The following is a 24,477-nucleotide window of genomic DNA, read 5'->3' on the forward strand; positions in this document are numbered from 1 at the left end:
AAAAAGAAACTTTTGTTGAAAGGATTCTTCTTTTATCCCTTCTTAGCCTTTTTCTTTTGTCACCCTGGCCTGGCTGGAAACTAAACTGAATCATAAAGACATCCTGAGAAAAGTTCAAATCCGTTCTAGACAGTATTTTTAATATCAACAGTGCATCATATGTCTCTGTGTATTAAAAAAATAAAATGGTTTTCAGTAGAATTCTGGGTGGGTGGAGGTCAGTTAAAAATAACTTTTTACTTAACAGTGAAACAAGTTATCACCTGACTGTAGTTCCCTGGAAGGTAAGTATCTTTAAGCTTACTGTTTTGGCTGTGTTGTTAACTCTAACAACAAAACACAAAGTTTGCATCTAGTTGGTGAGCATAGGTAACATTTAGCAGCTAAATGTCCAGGTTTTTCTCAGTAGCTGGTAGAGACCAAACCCCTACATAAGGTGTTGAGTGGCCAGACAGATGACTCTAAATAAATATTAATGTTGCTATGTGCTGGCTGGATGTGTGAAAAAGAAATGAGTATTTGTTTACACGTTTGCCATTAACAACTTTGCAGGGTTGGCTGGTTAAATGTCATCAGTCTAGTGTCTATGGCTTATTCCTCTTCTTCTTCAACTGGAAAAAAATGAAAACTGTTAGATTTTCTATAAAACTGCTGGATTTTTTTTTTTCTTGTTTAGCTTTACATCAAATTAAAAGGATATGAAAGACTGAGCCAGACACACAGATCTTGTGTGCTAGCTTCCACGATAAACACATAAATACAACCCGCAGAAGATAATGATCAGAGGAATCATTATAGAGCACATTTTTCCTTCAGCTGTGAGCAGTCACTCAACTAACAGGTCAGTCTAGTATCACCACTATAAATACTCTATAACAAACATTAGAGCTATTCAGGCTTAATGCTTTGTTGGCAGGATGGCAGAATCCTATTAGGACATGTACTGTGCTCTGAATGGCTGCAATTAACTGTAGCCTAAAGTATTTGGAGCTACTTGTTGCTTATAGGTTTCTTTTTTGTTATATAGGGGTATATACTGATCAGCTTTTCTAGCAGCTGCAGACACTAAGTCACACTTAAATGCTTCTCAGTTTAAATGTGCTTATTAAGCTTCGTATTTCATATTTTGTACCTACTTATACTTAACAATTATCCAAATTGGTTTGTTAATTAACCCATGTCGTTAAAAATGTTGTTTAATTAAACTTAAAATGCAATATGTTTACTCTGTGGTCACACCAGATAACAACCAATGAACATGTGCAATGAGTTAGGCTAAGGCCCAGTTCCATTTCCTCTGCTGGCTCGATCACTTACACCTCCTTTGGCACCACCCTTTTGTTTAGTTGGCTGCCGTGTAAGGTAGGGTGTCCTGTATCTTTCGAAGATCAAGGCGTATTAATCATTTAGGTCTTTAAATCTTCAAATATGTTCTTTAATGTAGATACAAATATATATGTACATCAATTGTTCTAACAAGTATTCCTGTAAAAAACAAACAAACAAAAAAACAGCAACACCACAATGTCAGTAGACTGATGATTGACAGTAAAGTTATGTCAGTATCTTGTGTACCTTGGCAACCTGGGGAAGTTGCTCTGTCTGGTTCCCCCTCTGCTGGGAACTCATTATATTACTCATTACCAAAGGCAAACATTTATTTTAGTTTGACTACATGGAAATACCCAATATAAATAGTTTTTTCAGATTTGGTAGATAATGGTAGCACACAACATGCCTTAAACAAGAATTTATTGACTGTGATGCTCTAATTAATTGTCACTGTTATAACAGTACAAGAAAAAACAAATGATGAGGAGGAAATATGCTGTGGGACTAAGTGATCTGACCTGTTGTATTTGTTCGCCACTGTGCTGTGTAAATATCTGTTAATTCTCTTAACCATGATGTGAAGTCTCATGATGTGAAGTCATCCAGGTCATGGTATGTCTAAAACAAAGTTAAAGCAACCGCAACTGGACTTCAGTTCTGGACTGAAGAAGGAACTTGGATCAGTTGTGAAATGTTAAAATAAAATTCAGACAAGACCAGTGGTCTTTGTTTTAGATATGAGTGATATTGATTTCCATGGTAAAATATTTCAATATTTCAATCCCTACCCGTTGTAGCTGTGTTCTGAAATATCACCGTTCAGGTGAGGGAACTGCACAAACTACAGGTTTTGCTAAAGGGAGAACGGGCTTGAGTGATGTGCTGCCCCTTGGTGGTTAATCTGAAAACACACAGCTTCTACTGTCTCTAGATCTCTACAAATGTTATTATATTATGTTGGTAATGACTATATGATTTGGAAATTATCACAATGGGTTTTATCACACTGTGTTATTTCAAATGTGTCTGTACTTGTTACAAGGACTATAATATAGAATATCCTATTCCTGTTTACAAGGAAAGTATGGAAGACTGTTTCTAAAGTTTGTAGAATGTGACATGGCTTTTTTTTTTCTTTTTTTTTTTTTTTTTACATTTTTATTCATTCATTCATCCATCTTCTGTACCCGCTTATTCCTGTTAAGGGTCGCGGGGGTCTGCTGGAGCCTATCCCAGCTGTCGTCGGGCGAGAGGCGGGGTACACCCTGGACAGGTCGCCAGTCCATCGCAGGGCCTACATTTTTATTAAGTAGGCCTAATGTGTTCAATAACACTCAGTCAGAATAAAAAATCTCCACCGCACAAACGTAAACCACAGACACAGGCAGTCTCTGACTGAAAGTACAGACTGTATGTGTGTACTGTATACGGTCTATGAATGAGAATATAATGGTGACATACTGAGGCCGCCTAGTTTGTTCCTGATAGCCAAGCCAAGTTTTTTTTTTTTTTAATTACTTAATTAATTAATTTATTTTTCTTTCTTATTTTTGTACTGTCTGTTTGTACTATTGTTTCATGTAATATATGTTTGTATCTATGTTTTTCTGTGTTACTTGTGTATTCAGGACCCCCTCGAAAATGAGATGCTACATCTCAAGGGGCTATCCCTCAGTAAATTCAAAATTCAAATTTAAAGACTGATAGCATTTTTTTAGGGATCAATTTACTGATTATGATTGTGGATTAATACATTTGGCAGAGTTACAAAAACATCCTCTAATTAGTGAGGTTAGTTTAGTTTAGAGCCCCGAACTAGTGATTTTTGGTTGCAGTGAAAAGCTAAATATAATAAAGTAGCAGCAATAAAATAAAATAAAATAAAATTTAAAAATGTCCATCCCTGCAGACCTGCTGCCCATTTTATCAGAAAATTTGGCTTCACTGTGAATGAATAGGTGTCAGAGAAGGAACCATGAACTGGTAGGCCTATATGAGATTCTTACTACTGTCAGATCTGGTAAAAACAAACTTTATTAAAAATATTATATATACTTTTACGTATAAATAGCAGCATGAGTTCCTGGCAACTACTATTAAAACATGCTCCCAGTTTTCTGAGATACTAAAACCTAAGTATAAAAGTTCTGCAATGATTTCCTGTTGTATCTACACAGCACAGGCTTTCAGCACACTGTGAACTGTAAAGCCAACATTGGATAAATGAACAGTGGAGCACGTTACATGTATCCCACACTGCTATTTGAGTTTAGTAGATTTTCTTAACCGCGAGCAGCAATAAAATAATAAAAACACAACGAGAAAGGAAGTGATCTCAGCGTGAGTTTAGTGACACATTTATGTGCTTTTCGAGGCGTGGGAATATTGGTAAGGGCAAACATAATCAAGGACAGACGAGTGAAGCAGCGGAGATTGCGTAAACTGCTACTCTTTAGGCATTTGTGTGTATGGCAAACAACCGTTATGACCATAGCCCTGAAGCGTCAGAGTAAAGTGTTTTTACTCGCCTTATCTTCACAGGCCAAATTATTTGCAGCACAAGAAGCCGCCAAAACAGAAAATGACACAAACGCTGCTGGAGGCGGACAGTTCTAAACCTGGAAGTGTACGAGGGTCAGTGAACGCAACATTATTTCCTGTTCAAAGGATATATCGTCAGTGGAAGCGAAATACAGTTTAATGTATTTTATGTTCAGGTATTCGCTTGGCGCTCAGTTTGACACTTCTTCTCAGAGCTATGGCCGCATAGGAAGCTTTTCGGAAATGTTTTGGGAACATTTCGCCGCGGCTCGACGACTCGGAAATCCCGCGGGCTCGACGAGCGAGGTAATATTTGCAAGCCAGGCTAACGCGAAGCTAGCTAACGGCTAACTTCAGTTAGCAAACTATAACGCCTGTGCCTTGATTTGTTTGCCCCCCTTCGGTGTTTGAATACATGCTTAAATGCGTCTTTAAGCTTCGGCGGTGTACTTTGGTAGTTCAGCGAGCCGGGGAAGAACTGTAACCCACACCGACCGTAACGAAACTAACCTAACGCTGTGCATCAACAAGTGGTCTTTTATTTTGCAGTGTGTGGGTGCTTTGCTTGACGGTCTGACAGCAGAAACCAGTTTATTGCGCATGAATAACCATTTTCATACGACGGATTGAAACAAGCTGCTGTTATCTCCGCAGATAGTGTGTGTGCTGCTAATGTCAAGCGTTATATAACGTTCATTGGTAATCTTTTCCTCTGGCAGCAGTTTTGACACTGTCCTATTTTTTGCCCCGATACCACCGGTTTAAACATGACTGTTTGGGACAGATTGTGTGAGTGTGTGTTTGTGTGGGTTGGGGTGTCTCCATCCCAGCAGGTCTGGATGAGTCAGGGCAGATTTATTCGTCCACATAAGAAGCTTACACACACACACCCACACACACACACACACACACACACATACGTTGACAGATTCTGACAGCCAGAGCTCTAGTCATATTCAGTCTGTAACACTGAGTGAACAAAATAGCAGGAATACCACTTGAAAAAAGCTCCAACACATACCAGTCAAATTAGGACGAATGTCACAGCAGCATGTGTCAGTGTGGTGGTAACTTCTAGTGTGGCTCTTCATGCCAGCTTGGGTAGCTTGGGTGTGAATTGCAGGGACCCAAAATCCAAAACCAAAACATGAGAAAACAGAGGTCCTTGCCTAGCAGAAGAATCTAACGTGTCTGTTCAACTCCAGCTCACAATTGCATTGCACGTGAGCGGATTACTGGGAGTGGGCTCTAAGCACTGTCTAATAATAGGGTTTTCAGTGAAACAATGATTGCATACCACAGTAGTTTTTTATTTATTTTTTTGTCAGGGTGACAAGTGGAGCCGCAATTCCTTTTCGATGTTGGTAATCAAGTGTGTTTAACAGCTGCATCAAACACAAGACACTTCATCAGAACATCTGCTATATGGGACGTTGCCCTTCTTAGATGAACACGGGTGACGGTCAGTGTCTTTGGCCGTAGCAAGTGATATTCAAGCTGCAGTATGTGTGCTATGCTTTTGCACACGGTTGCTTAAAAATCATTTTAAGTTGTCTGTTAATGTTTATCTGGTTAACTTACAGTATTCCCTTTGATGGAACAGTGAAACGTGTCATGAAGGCTGGTGTGGCTCAGTAGAGCGGTTTGTCCACGAACCACAGGGTTAGCGGTTCGATCCCCGGAATGTGCCACATGCCGAAGCGTCCTTGAGCAAGGCACCAGTTGCTCCCAGTGCGTGGTGTGTGAATGTGTGAGCGAATGGGTAGATGTGTCTGTGACTGTAAAGCGCTGTGAGTACCAATAGGTAGAAAAGCGCTATATAAAAGCAAGGCCATTTACCGTTTAATTCATGGGAATAAAAGCACAGGCGTCTGGGGGAGTTTAATTGTCGGGGGTTTCTTTAGCTAGCATACACTCAGCATAATACCTGTAGACTGATCCATTAATACCACCTTACCAACTCTGGAGAAAACCCTGCAGCACATCTTGTTGTTTAGCCTACTTGATAAATGGTCTCAGCATGGGTTGTGGAACAGTTCTAAAGTATATTCAAAATCAAGGTGTTTGTAAAAGGTCTGTTTGTTTTTAGTGACAGGTGTGTTGATTAGGTAACAGTAGTTCCTGTCAATTGTGTTGAGCATCATAAAATGTTAATGCTTAAAGGTGGAATTGAATGTCTGGTATTTCTTAGTCTGGTTTGTGTATTCTTTAGTTGGATGTATCTTGTTTTTATATTCGTGTCTTGTTAATTTTATACAATAGTTTATTCAGTTGTTATTTTAGTTCTCGTAAAGCATCTTTATACCTGCTACGCTTTATCACTTAGTTGAGTGTCAGAAAATTCGGCAGCAACTGTTTTAAATGATTTAAATGATAGTGGGGGTTTTAACAACAAAAAAAATGATTACTGTTCTTTGCCTTACATTAAAGTAAATTATGTAGCTGTACTTGGAGAGAGCACATCCATGTGAAGACTTTACTTTTGGATGCAGAAGATTACACTATTTTTGACTTTAAATAAATTATATTACCAAATGCACTCCCTTGCCAGTTTAAGGGTACACTAATCAAAACTAACAATTGTTTTCATGATCAACCTACATTCACTTGAAAATAAATGCATTCTAATATAACAGTCCTGCACTAAATGTCCCTTCATGACTGTTCTAATGATCAGTTTATGTTGAATCGGCAACACAAAGGTGGTAATTTAACTGGATGATCATTTTGGAAGGTGTAGTTTGTGGTGCTGTTGAACCGTACTGAATTACGCATAATAGAAACCTGTCATTTCAACACATTTCAGTGGTACTAAAAACCACAGCCTCCGAATTGAAAACACAGTTGAATCAACAGCTCTCTGTTATTTGAAACTAATGCTGAATACTAGGGATGTCTGATAATATCGGCCCGCTGATATTGAGTTAAAAATGTAATATCGGGAATTATCGGTATCGGGTTTTTATAACCGATGTTTGTTCTGTAGGCTTCAGCATTTCCGAGTCTGCATGAACGCAGCATGGGACGTTTACAGGCGCGTGCTTGATGACGTATAACAACAACAACAACAACACGCTAGACTCGTAGGTTGCTAACCGTGGCTAACAAGCTTGCTCGCCCGGTGCATGAGATGTCCGTGGTTTTGGAAGTATTTCCAAGTGTCACCTACTAACTAAATTTGTGATTTGCAATGACTCAGACTCAGTCATTAATAATAATAATACATTTTATTTAAAAGCGCTTTTCAAGGTACTCAAAGACACTTTACATAAAAAGAACATCAAATCAGCAAAACAATGTGAAATATAACATTAAAAACACAATAAACTGAGCTAAACATTAAAAGCAATTTTAAAAAGGTGTGTTTTTGTCAGAGAACATTGAACCTGGAAAAAGAGGACTATGTTTGTTTACTACTCTGGACTGAAGATATGCGTCTTCCTTGTTTTGATATTGTCTGTAGTGTTTGAGGCAAAATTTTCTCTCTAAAAACACAAAAAAAATAAATGAATGGTACTTTTTTGGCACTTTTTTCAATAACTTATTTTGCACAGACAGTGTTTACATTTGAAAAGCCATGTTGCATTCATGTATGCATCCAGTGGGGCATCACAATAAAATTAGGCATAATGTGTTAATTCCATAATAGGTGATATGTTATGTTATTACCTAACAATTTTGGTGTAAAAAGACTGCATATATCGGTATCGGGTGGTATCGGAAATTAAGAGTTGGACAATATCGGAATATCGGATATCGGCAGAAAAGCCAATATCGAGCATCCCTACTGAATTTATATATTAGAATGCATTTATTTTTACAATTGAACCTAAGGGAGTGACAAGTGATCGTAGATGCATTGTGAAAACAATTGTATGAAAACAATATTTTTTTCACAATAGTTTTCATGTTTGCTGGTGTATGTGGTATTAGTAGGATCAATATATTAGTGTCAAATTAAACATCATCTTAAAATACTGTATGGGAATCACACATTTTATGATTAAGGAAATGACATGTGACACATAAACGGGTCAGTTGGTGCAAGGACATTGAGCTGTCACATGCTTTGTGATTATAATGTAATTATAATAAAATGTATACAAACCATTATTATTATTATTATTACTAAGAACTAGAAGCACTGTATTTTAGACAACACATTCCTCTGGTGAACCAAATGCAGCAGAATTGTTGCCATAGCATAGCACTGAGGTCTAGTCCAGTCTAATGTTTCCACACTGCTGAATGGACAGAGAGGTTTCATGAAAAGCAGGATGTTGACAGATTCTGACAGTGGCCAGCCCAACCACCAGATCTTAAAACCACTGAACTATCATAGGAAGTAGGTTTCCTCCTCTTTCATGTCTCAAACAACTTCAGGCTGTCAGGAGATGGAGATGGTCATACTCTCATGCAGTATTTAGGGTTATGTGTTGTATCCAACCACACCTTATAACACACTACAGTTATACCTCCAGTGTCCTCACCTTTGGGCTCACTTTCAGTGTCACTCACAGAAGGAGTGCACCCATTTATCTTCTGGTATTGTCCGTAGAGAAGCCTTTCCCCTAGTGAAAAGAAGAACCTGTCATTTTTCTGCCGACAACATGTAATTAGGTGAATTTTGAGAATTGAGGTGACGGACAAGAAGGACTATATTTAAATCAGGTTAGGTTGACTTGGTTTGTTTGAAGCAGATGCACCAGTTGGCTATGCTGTTGATATACCAGTTCTAGGTGTGGATTGCTATTGGGGTTCATTAGTCAAAATGTAAGACTGGTGGTTGAGGTTAGGGTTTTAACTTGTCACACACGAAAATACGAGGGAGATATTTGTCAAGAACATTCTACACACGGCCACAGTCCTAAGAGGAAGTCTAACTAGCTAAAATGAAAACACCTGTGTTAATGTACCACTGCTGTTTATGGCCTGTGATGAAAGCATAGTGCGATATCAGTAAAACCAGTCCGAAAGAAAATCTCAAAGGTGGGCTGAACCTCTGCTTCTGAACCCAAGAAAAAGTCCAGGATAATCAAAAGTCAGCATTATTACTTTTCTTTTAGGCAGTTTGTTTACTGTCTACAAGCTACCAGAAAGCAAAATGCTTTGTTACAGTAGTGTAAGTGATGTGTATCAGTTCAGTTTGGTTGGTGATGTTTTTCACCATGAGTCAAGGGCAGCCAGGATCTCATACAGCTATTTTCAGTTTTTATAGTTAGAAATAACACAATATTGGTTTGTCTTTTTTTGAATTGTTTGTTGTAATGCCATGGAGTTGTGCTGCCTTTAAAACACCTGAAGATGTTTATCCTTGAGCTGGGCTAGTAAACGGCTATGTCACAGTTCTGCATTGACGACATCATTAATTTGAACAACGTGAAATCACATCTAGATGTGTGTAAGTATTTCAGTATCATGGTCCTAAACCTAAACAGCCCCTGTCCTTTGAAAGCTGTCATACATACTTTGTGCAGAGGATGACTGTTCTTTAATAGGTTTTTGATGCACAGTCCAGATCACCAAGGGATGAATGTGTTTGACTTAGTCCAGCTGTTAAAGAAACCACTCTTCTGTTTGTTCAGCAGGGTGTATGGTGGCATTAACGTCCTGGAATGTGGAAGCCACATGAGGGAATGGTGCTTGCGGCAGATGGTGGATGTGGTTCTATAAAACCACCTCTTATTCCTTGCCTTTATGAAACAGCCATTAAACATTAGGGATTTCAGTGGTTCCCTATGAATAGGTGAGGATGGCCAAGATTGAAACAGATCAGTGAAATCAAATACTCATCAGGTTAAAGTCTAGTATTTTATCATAATTTGCAGAAAGCTATTACAGTTTGCTGGTATTCATGCATTTACATCTTTAGTTGACCGATTGAAGGAAGAAAGTCAGATCAAGAAGCAAATTACAACTTTTCATCACGACACAGCACATCTTGTTAAATTGACCTCCAGCAGTGTGTCTAAGACTGGTATTTGTATGGATCCGTCACTGCAATTGTTAAGCCATGAGGGGCAGTTCTTTCTGTGGTTGATGAGCCTAATTTTTTCCACCTATCTGTTTTTTTTCAGTGAAAGACATGGACAACTCTGTCACCCTGTGGCAGTTCCTTCTCCAGCTCCTGTTGGATTCCAGTAATGAGCAGCTCATCTGCTGGACCAATGAAGAAGGGGAGTTCAAACTGCTGCAGGCGGAGGAGGTGGCCCGGCTCTGGGGAGCCCGCAAGAATAAGCCCAATATGAACTACGACAAACTCAGTAGGGCACTCAGATACTACTATGACAAGGTAAACTCATATACACTATTATCTACCTCAGGACTGACAGCAGTGGGTTGTACTTGATTTAAAGTAGCTGACATGAATTTGATGTGTAAGCAGTATTTTGGTCTTCAGGTTTCACTTGTTATAGATAACAGTTACTTTCAGTATAGCAAGACAGCTAGTTATCCAGCCATCTGCCATTTGTTGCCTGTGCACAACATTGTCATTCATACAAGGAACCTGGTTGAACACTGGGATCCAAAAACATTTGTTGGTCTCCCCGTTTCTTCAGACATTTGACCAGTTGCAACCTTTTTCAGTTCAAACATCTGGTGTTAGTATATGTATGAGCAAGAAAGACGCTGGCAAGAATGTAGTTTGGAAAGATGTGTGGCTGGCAGATTGGCCACAGTGTGATTGATAGGTTGCAGCTCTGCTGTCAGCCTTAATTTGAGTCTTTTGTTCTGATTCCATCTGTCATCCATAGCCATAGCTGGGTGTCTTCAGCAGAGGATAATGTGGTATTCACTGCACTTATTAGTTTGCTCGGTCAGGACTGTCTTACAGATGTAGCAGCGCTGGTGATTCACAGTTTCAAATCAAAACAACATGTTGCTTATGTAATGTCAGCTCTTTAAAGTGGCGCAACTGAAGTAAGATGTGACATAATTAGACTTAATTAGAATTCTTTACGTGTATTTGCATCTAATGACTTCACTGATATAATTTTATAATAGGATAAAGAATTTTGAGGGTTTGCACCAGAGCACACCGATCCAACATGTTCATCAATGCGGGGCTAAACTATTAACTATTTCGTGTATTGAATTGTGTTTTATTTTAAACAATTTGTACAGTGACCTTGAGTGTTGTGAAAGGCGCCTATAAATAAAATGTATTATTATTATTATTATTATTATTATTATTATTATTAAATCCAGTTTGCAGGCTTTTCAGTGTTATATATTATACACTCTGTCAACATTATTTTGTGAGTTCTCTAAGTTTGGATTCCAAAACAACAAATTAAAAACAAATTAATATGAATTGGATCATGGTGCAAATGGTGCAATAAGCTCATATGTGTGAAATCAGATGTCAAACTATGAATCGTAATTAAAGCAACTACATGATGTTGTGAACTGCATAGTTGAATGTGTTTCAAAGCAACAGCTGGAGCCTCAAAGAACACTGTTTCCTCCAAGCAGCTGCAACGAAGACCTCACAATGCAAGATCACTTTCAGACTTTTTTAAAAAATGTATAGAAAAGTTTTGCTTTTAATAATCTCTTTGTGTTTGATATAACTTACCCCCTTAAATAGGGATGAAGTAATATTATACAGTATATTATTATTTATCAAACTGGTGTGATGTCCACTACTTCACTGTAAAGTCTATTGTCATATGTGCTGTGTGAACACACACACACCATGATGATCTCCATAAGCTAAGAGTGATGGTGAGTACTTCTTTCTAGTGCCAGACCCTGCCCATACATCATTCTACGTAGTAAAGGTCAAACGTCCAAATGAGTACAAACTATTCTTTTTTGAGTGAAGGGAGACTTCACTTCTCAGTGACATGTAGAAGAAGAGGACAGTGCCTCCTGTCTCTCACTCTGCTTGTGGTTTGGCAAATGCACAGCATGATCCTGTGGGTGTTTAGGGCAGGGCAGGGCTGCTCTGGTATGTTTGGCTGCAGCGTTTGTGGCTACTAGTTTTGGTACAGACAGGAAGGACAGAGCTGTCCCACGCACAAAGCTTTTCTGTGGTCTGACTCTTCTATTTTTTACTCCTTCTTTGGTACACTACATCAGGCAAAGGCTTGTTTTTCCTGTCCCTGTGTGTTTCCTGCCTTAATGACTGTGATGTTGCTTTTCTGTGTCTTCCAGAACATCATAAAGAAGGTGAATGGTCAGAAGTTTGTGTACCGTTTTGTGTCCTATCCTGACATCCTGAAAGGAGATGTTGCTACCCGAACTGAGGGCGGGGATGTGACTGCTGGGGGCATCCCTTCACTTTTAAAGAGGGGAGACAGCACTCTACAGGAGGGTGAGTCTGGTGACAGAGCCAAGGTAGGGGGCAGCACAGCAGCTCTAACCTCCAGTACCAAGCAGTCAAATCGTAATGACTATATACACTCTGGCCTGTACACCTCCTTTACCCTCAACTCTCTGCAAAATGGACGCCAGCTCTTCAAGTCCATCAAAATAGAAAATCCAGGTGAGAAAATGGCTGACAAGAGGGGTCTCACTGCCACCTCACAGAGCCAGGAGGCCCTGCTTCAGACACAACAATTAACTGCTTTACCATCGGTCATCAAGTTTGGAAACACCCCTTCAAAACCAGCACCAGCACCACCTCTTCAGGTTGCCATAGAGCCAACCCTGATACCCAACCATTTGGATCCTCTTCAGGCTACACTGCAGAGGGCCGAAGACATCAGCACACACTCCTCCTTGCCCCCTCAGTCCATCTACTCCTTTGAACATATGCGCCCATCAGAACCAACGTTCAGCCTACCAGACCTGACCTCAGCCAGCCCGTCACCAAGCCTCGCGCCCGACTCCTCTCAGGAGCTGGTGATCGACAGTGACATAGAGTCCAGATCTTCTCAGCCCGCAGATGCTCAGGCACCAGAGCCAACAGATGCTCAGGCACAGGAGAAGGCTAGTATACATACATACTGTACATATGTCACACATGGCTAGTTATAGAATAGAAAACTGGAAATATTAAGGTTATGCTAAAATGTTGAGTGGGTGACATGAGTAATAATTACCAATGAGTTCATTACACAAACATTCAATGATTCACTTTTGTTTTAGATATTCATTATTGATGAATTAAATGAAATCTGCTTTGCAGTTATTAGTTACACCAAAGAAAATCCATCTGAGCAGGAAATAACTGATGATGGAACAAGGCCAGTTAGTTAATTTAATAGGAGTAAATTTAATTTATTTCTAAAAGTTGTGTTGATATATTATCTAGAAACACCTTAGACTCATAATTATTATGTTCACAAAAAAGTCACCACCGCTTTTTATTTGTTTTTGGTGATGTGAAACAAGTATGCGATCTGAAGAACATGCTTATCAAATGTATTGGCTCATGTATTCTTGAATTTGACACGTGAAAAAAATCTGATTGTGTAAATCAGGTGGACAGTGGCATGGGTCTATCTGGAGATGAGACCAGTTTGGTGGATGCTGAAACCAGTTCATCCTCAGTAAGCAGCAGCACCACAGTCAGCACCCAGAGCTCAGGAAAGATACGCAAGCCACCGAAAGTCCTGCAGATCAGCCCACCAACTCTGCTGGTCACTGCCTCTGACTTCTCCCCCATGAACCTCTGCAGCCCCTCACTACCTACTGCCTCTCTAACACCAGCAATGCTACAGGTGAGAGTGTGATTTTTATTTTTATTTGCTTGTAGTGTCAGTTTTTTTTAGAGGCTTCCGTTTAAAGACTATTCAATGTGGAACTATCACATCTGCAAAATTGAGCCTAAAACTAATTTGTGGTCAGGTCACTGCTCTCACCAGAAAAAACAGACATTTTTTTAAACACTGATGATGATTTTAATAATGAAAACTGACCTGTCAATTCTTGATAGTGTTTCATTACAGTAAATGTCATGGTCACATTGTCTTACATGCACCTAACTGTAATGCTCATATTCAGTTAATTCATAGCTCAAATCTAGTTAGGCCGGTAAACTAATACAAATTAAATAACTAAAGCTTGGCTCCAGCTACAAAATTTTAAAGTCCCACTAGTAGGACTGGGCGTATGGCCCAAAAATTAAATGCGGATTCTTTTCAGTTTTATAAGTGATTCACATGAACTCATGACAAAACACGATTCAAAAATGTTTCTGGCATGGCAAATGTACAAAAATAATAGCAAAAGGATTCACCTACAAGGGTATCAATGTGCATTATTTGTTAAGATAAAAGAGTGGATAAACATTCACAATTAATTACAACAAACAGGTTGAATTCTGAATTTCTGTTCATCAAAAAGGGGCTCCAGTATGCTCTATTTCACCATAATGTGTGGATATGTAGCAGTGTACCTCTTAACCCATTCAGACCGGATCACGCATCTGTGCGCGTGTTTACCTTTAAGCCCAAGTTATGCTTCCGCGTTGACACAGCGCGAGGGGGCGTACGGACCTATTACGTCCTTGCGGACCCCCGTACGTCCTACGCAAGGGCCAGACGTGCACCTCCCAAAAATCCTCGACGCGCGTCGAGGCGACGCAACGGCAACGCAGCAGCAACGCAGCAGCAACGCAGCAGCAACGCAGCGGCATTGGCTGTGATTGGTCCGCTAACTACATCCGCTGGAGACCGCTTTTCCGGTTTCCACTCAAACACCGCCATTTTTAAAAAGTCTTCAGTTTGGTTGGTCTTTGAGAATGGACAACAGTCTCTCTGTCTCGGTGTCCATCGTTCACTGTGACTACGACAAAAGCCGGAAGGTAAATAACTATACGAGGCGAGATACGTCACAAGAGTCTCGGTCGGTCGGTCACAAAAAATCATAGCGCCCTCTACCGGTGTGGCATTGAATTGCATTTCGACACGAAAACCCCACGCAGAACCATCACGGTCTCACGACTGCGTCCAAGCAACTGCGTGGCCATTGCGTGACCATTGCGTGATCACTACGCGGAAGCATAATCCAGGCATTGAAGGGGAACTCCGGCGCAAAATGAACCTGGGGTTAATAACACATGTGTACCGAGTTCGACCGTTCTCTAGTATTTGTTTTCATGCATTTGTTTTGTTAGTCAAATGTGACCAGTTTTCTTGCAAACCGCTATTTAGCGTATAACGCTAGCCTTCGGGGCACACCGACACATGAAAAGAAATCGCTATTTCTATACCACTAACAAGGCTCACAATATCACCACACTTACACGGTAGCATAACTAGGGTCTCTACATGTAAACCGAAGCATTGAGAACTTTGCAAGTATACAGGCAGTTTATTAAAAAAGGAATACAGTACCGTTCGCGTCGGGCTCGCATATCCAGGCGGGCGCCATCTTGGGGAAACTGAACTCTCTTTCCTATGCTCTCAGTGCTTTCTTCCGGCAACAGACAGTTCAGTTTCCCCAAGATGGCGCCCGCCTGGATATGCGAGCCCGACGCGAACGGTACTGTATTCCTTTTTTAATAAACTGCCTGTATACTTGCAAAGTTCTCAATGCTTCGGTTTACATGTAGAGACCCTAGTTATGCTACCGTGTAAGTGTGGTGATATTGTGAGCCTTGTTAGTGGTATAGAAATAGCGATTTCTTTTCATTTGTACGTGTGCCCCGAAGGCTAGCGTTATACGCTAATTAGCGGTTTGCAAGAAAACTGGTCACATTTGACAAACAAAACAAATGCATGAAAACAAATACCAGAGAAAGGTCGAACTCGGTACACATGTGTTATTAACCCCAGGCTCATTTTGCGCCGGAGTTCCCCTTTAAGACCGGATCACGCATCTATGCGTAGTTACCATTAAGGCCGGCAAACGCGTCTGTGTCATTTTGAGCGTTGTCGTCTTTTTCGAGGCACATGGCCAATTATATGCACTGTGATTGGCTGAAATATTCTTGGGGTGAGTGACAGAGATGCTTAGGGATTTTTTTTAAACTCATGTGACTAATAAAACGCTTTGTGATTGGTCGAAATAAGCCTACACGTGGAGTATGTTTTGGTCGAAAATTTTAAACACCGTGCTAGCGATCCGTCATGGCTGACTCAAGTGAAGGAAGTGATATTGACGAAGTAATTGAAAAAATAGATCTTTACTGATTTTCAAAATTTTAAAAATGTTTGGTGTTTATTGATTTTTTAAAAAAAATGCATTTGAAGATTATGCCTAGCAAGTCAGTCAAGTTGAAAGCCAAAGAAGTAAGCTGTCAAATGCTTTTTATCTCATGTTTTTATCTGCTACAGAACCTGAGAAATTAAGGTTTTAGTAAGCGTTGACATATTTTGAAAAACCTCAGGTTTTGAGAGGGGGTTTACAGAAGAGTATTTAGGCCTAAATGGGTTAAAATGAACATACTTCTGTAATAAAGGGATGATGCTGAGCAGAAGAATAATATAAGAACAGCGTTACTTCTAGTCCTCGTCAGTAAAATGAACAGTCAGGCTTGCATGGTTCTGCTGGTTGACAGATCTATTGTTAAGTAAACCAACGCCTTCTTTATCTGCACCACAGTCTATTGTCATGTTTTAATGTATAAACAGGGACGAAACCCAAACTTCATCAAATTGATGCAAACCTTATATTCAGGTCCACAATCCGCAGTTAAGGTGAACGGGTTTCTCTCAGACCGCTTCACCCTAGAGCGTGGTTGTAGACAAGGTTGCTCACTATCTCCTTTCTTATTTGATATCAGTATCAAACCACTAACAGAGCTGATTAGGGAGGATGATAATATAAAGGCGGTTACGATAAATGGAGAACAGCATAAAATTTCTGTGTATGCAGATGACGTACTGCTGTATCTCACAAAACCTATAATAACAATACCATACTTAAAGGACCTCATTTTCACGTATGGATACTTCTCGGGCTACAAGATGAACGTGGACAAAACAATGGCCATAGATTTACTATCAGTCAAAAGTGTGCACACACCCTCTCATTTAATGGTTTTTCTTTATTTTCATGATTATTCACATTGTAGATTCTCACTGAAGGCATCAAAACTATGAATGAACACATATGAAATTATGTAGTAAACAAAAAAGTGTGAAATAACTCTAAATATGATTCATATTTTAGAGTCCTTTAGTAGCCACCCTTTGCTTTGATCACTGCTTTGCACACTCTTGGCATTCTCTCGATTGACTTCATGAGGTAGTCACCTGAAATGGTTTTCCAACAGTCTATAAAGGAGTTCCCAGAGATGCTGAGCACTTGTTGGCCCTTTTGCCTTCACTCTGCGGTCCATTTCATCCCAAACCATCTCGATTGGGTTTAGGTCAGGTCACTGTGAGGGCCAGGACAGCACTCCATCACTCTCCTTCTTGGTGAAATAGCCCTTACACAGCCTGGAGGTGTCTTTATGGTCATTGTCCTGTTGGAAAATAAATGATGGTCCAACTAAATGCAAACCGAATGGGATTGCATGTCGCTGCAGGATGCTGTGGTAGCCATGCTGGTTCAGTGTGCCTTCAGTTTTGAATAAATCCCCAACAGTGTCACCAGCAAAGCACCCCCACCCCATCATGCCACCTCCTCGTCCATGCTTCACGGTTGGAACCATTCATGTAGAGACCATCCATTCACTTTTTCTGCGTCGCACAAAGACACGGTGGTTGGAAGCAAAGATCTCAAATTTGGACTCATCAGACCAAAGCACAGATTTCCACTGGTCTAATGTCCATTCTTTGCGTTTCTTGGCCCAAACAAATCTCCTATGTTTGTTGCTTTTCCTTAGTACTGGTTTTCTTGCAGCTATTTGACCATAAAGGCCTGATTGGTGCAGTCTCCTCTGAACAGTTGATGTAGAGATGTGTCTGCTACTAGAACTCTGTGTGGCATTGATCTGGGCTCTAATCTGAGGTGCTGTTAACTTTCTGAGGCTGGTGACTCAGATGAACTTATCCTCAGCAGCAGAGGTGACTCTTGGTCTTCCTTTCCTGGGGCCGTCCTCGTGTGAGCCAGTTTCGTTGTAGCGCTTGATGGTTTTTGCAACTACACATTCAAAGTTTTTGCAATTTTCAGGACTGACTGACCTTCAGTTCTTAAAGTAATGATGGACTGTTGTTTCTCTTTACTTAGCTGATTGGTTCTTGCCATAATATGAACAGTTGTCAAATAGGGCTGTCAGCTGTGTACCAACCTGACTTCTGCACAACACAACTGACGGTCCCAACCCCATTAAGAAGGCAAGAAATTCCACAAATGAACCCTGACAAGGCACACCTGTGAAGTGAAAACCATTTCAGGTGACTACATCATGAAGCTCATCAACAAAGCAACAGGTGGCTACTTTGAGGACTCTAAAATATGAATCATATTTCATACTTTTTTGTTTACTACATAATTCCATATGTGTTCATTCATAGTTTTGATGTCTTCAGTGAGAATCTACAATGTAAATAGTCATGAAAATAAAGAAAAACAATTAAATGACAGGGTATGTAGGTGGTAACATCTCAGATACAACTAAATCGCGGAGCGGGTTTAAATGGCCAGTAGATGGCATTAAATATCTGGGCATTCATATTCTTCAGGTACTTGCAGTTAAGTTGCTAAACCAACTCTAATTGAAGAATTATTGATAAAAGTACAAACAAGAAAGTGCGATAAGAAATGAATAAGCTATTGCTACCAAATATTTTTAGGCGTGACTTTGAATAATACTGCACAGATTAAAGAGAGATGGGAAAATGAAATTAATTGCAACATATCACATGATATGTGGAAAGAAATTTGTACTGAAGTACATTGTGTAGTAACTAATTCGTATGTATGAAGGGAATTTAAATGGAATGTAATCATGAGGTTCTTTCGGACACCTGAAATTACAGCTAAATTTGGGAAGAAGAGTTTGAAACACTTAAGAAGAGCCAAAAAACTTTTGCAGATACTACTAGCAACAGCAATTAACAGCATTAGAGGAAGGTGGCTGAAGCCTGAGCCTCCAACATACAATATGTGAACTGAAAAAATGAAGGAAATATATCAAATGGAACAAATAACATACTCCCTGAGACAAAAAGATATATTTACTAGAAGGCAGAGCCCTGCCATGGGTATACTGCTATAGTGAGGAATCCATACACTATGAATCCAAGCTATATTATTAATCTGATATCTGATGAAAAACAGCAGATATGTTCTGATATGATTCTGTATGTATGATTTTGAATGAAACTGAGTCCAAAAAATAAAAATATAAAACAGGGACTAAACTACTTCCTAAAAATATTTGTTCCTACATGGTTCATACTTGTGATCACTTCTTTTAAACATCTTTAACAACTCAGGTTTTGAACCATATAAATTGGTACCATATTTTTTGATCTAAAATGCTAACACTTCTGTAATTTCCTCATTTCCTTCCATCTTTGCCCTGTCTTGTAATACTGGAGACACTGGAGAACAATGCAGCTGAAGTCTGCTGCTTTTGAGTTGTGGTTTTGTAGCTGAGTCGGTAACAAGCACACATTGCTCCATTTACTGCATGCTTTGTTAACTGCTACCACAGGTTTGTCATGCTTCGATGTTTAGTTTTAACACTATTTTTTTTTTTACAATCATTGCACAGCACAAAGGTGTGTTTCTTGTCAGACATTGCAAAACCTAACCACTTCCATATCAGTGTATTTACTCCAGCTTGTTGTGTATGCCAGATCAAGGAGTACTGAATCTGGTAAATAAAGCTGTACATTAGCTGACCCACACAACAACAGCAGTTGGAGATAATGCACCTGCAAGCTGGTTTGCCAGCCACCAATCAAACCACAAGATGAAGAAAAAGAAAAACAACAACTCACTGTAATTTTGCAGTACTTGAAGTGAAGCAGAAAAATTTAGCAAATGTAGGTGTGAAAATGTTTATTCTTCATTGTGAAGTAGAGGTGAGATTTCAACTCCCACAACTCCAAAAAATGGGTCCGCCAGACATTCAGTGTTCCATAAACTAATCCATATCAAATCCATATCATTTATAATACTGTATTTCATACAGTCATTGGTAATCATTCAGTCATTGGAAATTCGGCAGCATACTGCTTTGTCTTAATTCCTTACAAGCAAATTATCATTAGTTGTGTTTGTCCTGGAAATGTCTTTGTATAGGTGGTATAACAGTTACTGTTTCTCTCTGAAATTAAATTACAATTAAGGTAGTGTCTGTGAAATATATAGACATCATTCATTAATTCATTCATCTATCTTCTGTAACCGCTTGTCCTGTGAAGGGTATATAGACATCAAAGAATATGAAATAAAGATGGGCCGTGAAGCTCTGTAATCAATCTGTCTAAAATAAATTATGAAGAAACCCTCTAGCGTGCACCGATCCTGACCAGCAGGTGGCGGTAGTGCTTCAGTAATGAGTGACCCATGACTCTTTGGCCTTGTGTTCAGTTGTAGTGGTGATGTGGTTTGCAGATCACATGACATTGTTTGGTACTGCAAATAATTTAGAGTCTATTAGATTTGCTGGATCAGAGTAGGTCATGTCAGCTTGGTCATGAGACCCACCTCAGGTTGCCAGCTCTCAAACAAATTCTTCTTTTCTGTGTCCTCTGCCTGTGAGTGACTTAAAGCACTATATGTTCTTCTTCCTCTTCAGACTCCTACTCTATTGCTGACTCCCAGTCCCCTGCTGTCCAACATCCACTTCTGGAGCACGCTTAGTCCAGTTGCTCCACTCAGCCCAGCCACACGACGCCAGGCGGGGGGTCACCTGTTCCAAGTCAGTGCATGAGAGTAAACGTATTTTCCCCATTCTATTTCTGTGTATTAGTATAACGCCACCTAATGCTCTCCTTTATATTCTGTTCCAGTTTCCATCAGTCCTCACCCCTCAGTTCCAGATTCCAGTACACAGCATGGATGGGACCAACACACCTGGGCCTATCTCACCTGACCCTCAGAAAACATAGGATCAACCCGTTCCTCCCACACAAAGCATCACAGACAACCCCTCCCATCACTTCTGCTTCATCTCCCGTTCTCACATCCAGGACAATGATTTGGGAGCTGAGTCGTCGCAATTCTCCATCACTCTGGAGCTTTGAGTTTCACTGCCAGAGAGTTCATACTTCATTCAAGTGTGTGAGGGGAGGGTGCGGAGGAGTGTTGGCAGTCCAGGTTGGCTGGATGAGGGTAACGCATTCAGTTTGTGCCGTGGCATCTACGCCCTCAGGATGTTTCTCTGTATTCGTACAAGCTGACGCCATCATCACCATTACCCTGATGCGACTTATTTTGTCTGGCTTTTCTGGACTCCTCAGTCAAAACAATCCAAAGGAGGGAAGAATTGTCATGGCAACAATGCGTGCATGCGGATTGAACCCTCAGCATCCTCATTCTGCTTCATGCTTGGACACAGAGCAGTGTGTTAGATATCTGAATCTTTCCTTTTATAAAATTTCTGTCTTATTTTGTGCAAGTGTTATTGCCTAACAAGACAGTTTTATGCTATCAGTTCCTGACCTGTTTTCTCCTCTGCTCATAACGATCCTTTTTGTGCTCCGTCCTTAACTATTACTTTAGTTAATTGGTAACGCTTTAACCTTATAATCTGCATGTTTACCTGCAGCTCTTAATCTGAACTTAAATGTCAAGCTTTGCCTCCCAAATGTAGGCCATATACACAGAATTTTTATCTTACTTGTCTTATCATGACATGTGGCCATAATCCAAGCTGAACTTTGAATCATGCTTCTGTGTATCAGTTTTAATGTACAGTATATTAACTGTAGAATAGGCCTCAAAGCCAGTGTGGCCTGGTCTGCCTCCAGTTGGTAAACTTTCACGTGGGAATGAAAGAAAGTGAAGCCATAACCGTCTCTGTGCGTGGGTTCTGCAAGGAACAATACCCAAATCCTGTACTATGTACTGCCCTCATGTTGTCTTTTCTAACTAAACTCTTCAATGTTAAACACCCAGACTTTGGAAGAGTTTCATACTAAATGTTTTAGTAAAATCTATCTAGGAACCATTTAAGAGAGACGTTTATTTGCTTTCTTCCCGTAAACGTAATCTACATGAGGAGATGGAGACTCCTCTTGTTTGTGGATAGTAATGTAGCTGGAGGGAAACTGGCTCTGTCCAAACATAACAGAAGTCTCCCAACACTGATAAAGCTCGCTGATTAACATGTTCCATCTGTTTACTGGTTTATGATGGGGCAATACGCTGGACTATTTCTTAGTGAGAAGCAGTTAACAGTTCAGTGTCTACAAAAAAAACAAAACAAAGTGAAAACATTTACAAAATGAGATACACGTTGTAACATGTTAGTTGATGAAAGATGCTTTTTGTTTGTCTGTCAAATCCCCAGCTACAAATCCACGATACTCACATGACTTTTGGCAAGAAAGCAAATAAATCTCAAACTATTCCTGAGTTCAACTGTAACTGAAACCAGGCGGCATTGTTTCAGTGCAGTTAGTTAACCTCCGATGTAACCTCCAGACGTTGGTGCCTACGTCCTTACTCTAGTCTGGACATCTGCATGGTCCTAGCCATCTGAAACACACTGATGAGCCAGCCATTGTGACCCACCACTGCGTAATAGGCTATTGATCATTTGTGTACCTCTAAAATGGCTCCAACATGCTGTGGCATGGGTTCTGTTAGTCCTCTGAAGGTGCTCTAGACTGTCTGCCACCTAGACACCAGGTCCTTTAACTCCTGTAAGATCCAGCACATCCCCCAGCCCTCATCAACGGGGCTCACTCCATTGTCTGGCCATATAAGAGTTGCTTAGTTGACCATTTTTTTCCCCACATCCAACCAGATCATAATGTTTTGGCTCATGTGTGTACACCAACATTTTTACTGAGGGCTGCAGAAACCTTAAGCACCTTCTCCTATAGATTATCAGCCATTGCGCCTAACTGATTTTAAAGCCATAAGTCTGAGACACAGACTAAAGAGGTAGATCCCACTTTGCTATGCTGTTAAATATAAAAAATTGTATATCACACATGTTTACATGATACTTGGATAGAACCCACTGAAGTGTGTGTGTTTACCAAAGTGTCACTTTCTAACCCAGGGATGGATGACCAGTGAATCTTGCAGGGGGAAGACTTAATGCTCGTTTCTACTCAACTACCAGACATCTGCCCCCTCAGCCTGCAGTCCGTCACAGTGATACAAGGTGCCTTACCACAGCCAAGCCCAAGTTTCCTCTGTTAAATGTGGAAGCAGTTCTGACATTGAAAAGGTGACAAAGAGAGGTGTAACGGTATATAACAGCGCGTCTGTATGCTTTTTATGCCATTTCTTTGCGTAGACCAATCCCCAGAAACACGGGGATTTCTTGTGCACGTTTACACTGTGGTCAGATATACCGCAGTGTTTTTTTTTTTGTTTTTTTTTCTGGATGCATCATTGTACATACAGACTACAAGATGGGTTTATATGCACAGCATGTCAAATTCTATCAGGCCATGTTTTAGAGTTGGCGGCCATGTCCCTTTCTGACCTGCTTTTAAATGTTTGTGGTAATAGATCTACTCAGAAAGTATCTAAATATACAGTATATAGAAAACCTGTTTAGTATTTTTGTGTAATCTCTTTTTATTTTCCTGTACTGCCAATAGAATTTTAAGATTAATTTCTATTTTTGTAACAGCCAAATAGTTAGATGTCCGCTATTTTTGGTTCTCTGATTTAATGTTTTCTTTGTGCATGTTTTTCCTCACGTCGTTTTCCTCTCGTGTATTTGGGAGGCAATGTCGGCTTCTTTTTGGGAATCAAAGCCTTATGGGGGAAAATATAAATCTATGTTTTATATGTTGAGTGTTTTGATATACTGTCATGTTGATATTGTAAATGCAGATGTGGTGATGAAACGTTTGCACTTAAATTTTTTGGGGTTCCTGTTGTATTGGATTCTGTCACTTTTCTATGACTCACACTTTCTCTTTGAAATGTTATTACTTATTGAGAAATATATATTTTTCCCAAAGGGAGGATGCAAGTGTGCACTTCGTATTTTATACGACAAATCAGAGCTAAAGATTCAGGGTGTAGGACTTAGAATCCATTTGCAGAAATTGTTTTCATTGGTGTGATAATCACCCCACTGCTACAGCGACTCTAACACCTACACACTGGTCCTTTAATTCTAATCTTTTACAGTGTTTATCAAATAATCTACACAAATTTGTAATTAGGCACTACCACACAATATTTATTTATGAGAATTTATTGTAGAGCCCAATAAAATTGGAAGCCTATATTGCATTTTTGCAGTAACTTTTATTAAAAAAAATAAATAAAAAAAAAAATACCCCAGAGCCCATTTAAAAGATTCCTACCATGAGTCCTCCTTAACTGTCTTTTACATATTTCTTCATTTGTATCTTCTGATGATGTTTTTCCCTCCACTTTAAAATGTAAAATCTTGTTTTTAAAGAAATGACACATTTCTTGCTTTGTTCTGTCCAGTTCTAAGTTTGATGCTTTTTTCAAATGTTTACAAGCTACTTGTCTTAAGTGGCGTATTGACACGTGAGGGGTGAGACCAATAATAAAAGATCTCTAATCATGTCTTACTTACTCGCCTTTATGTCCACCAGGAAACCTGTGCGCACACACACACAAGTCAGATTTTGAAAAGTC

At 39.8% G+C, this 24,477-nt stretch overlaps 1 protein-coding gene across 1 annotated transcript; it reads left to right on the top strand.

Annotated features, from left to right (window-relative positions):
• Positions 1-3,282: 3,282 nt before the first annotated feature.
• Positions 3,283-24,365, top strand: elk4 (ETS transcription factor ELK4). Its single transcript, XM_084543950.1, has 6 exons — positions 3,283-4,179; positions 9,951-10,165; positions 12,034-12,810; positions 13,305-13,544; positions 20,468-20,590; positions 20,682-24,365. The coding sequence occupies exons 2-6, from the start codon at positions 9,959-9,961 to the stop codon at positions 20,778-20,780; spliced, it is 1,446 nt and encodes a 481-aa protein (XP_084400076.1). The 5' UTR covers positions 3,283-4,179; positions 9,951-9,958; the 3' UTR covers positions 20,781-24,365.
• Positions 24,366-24,477: the final 112 nt, after the last annotated feature.

This window comes from Chelon labrosus, assembly GCF_963514085.1.
Source record: "Chelon labrosus genome assembly, chromosome: 4".
Lineage (NCBI taxonomy): Eukaryota > Metazoa > Chordata > Actinopteri > Mugiliformes > Mugilidae > Chelon > Chelon labrosus.

Bases quoted from the DNA above. Each gene is read 5' to 3' on its own strand.
- elk4 (XM_084543950.1), top strand. From the start codon at position 9,959: ATGGACAACTCTGTCACCCTGTGGCAGTTCCTTCTCCAGCTCCTGTTG. The intron at 12,811-13,304 runs GCTAGTATACAT...TGTGTAAATCAG, and splicing joins ATGCTCAGGCACAGGAGAAG to GTGGACAGTGGCATGGGTCT. The intron at 20,591-20,681 runs GTCAGTGCATGA...ATTCTGTTCCAG, and splicing joins CGGGGGGTCACCTGTTCCAA to TTTCCATCAGTCCTCACCCC.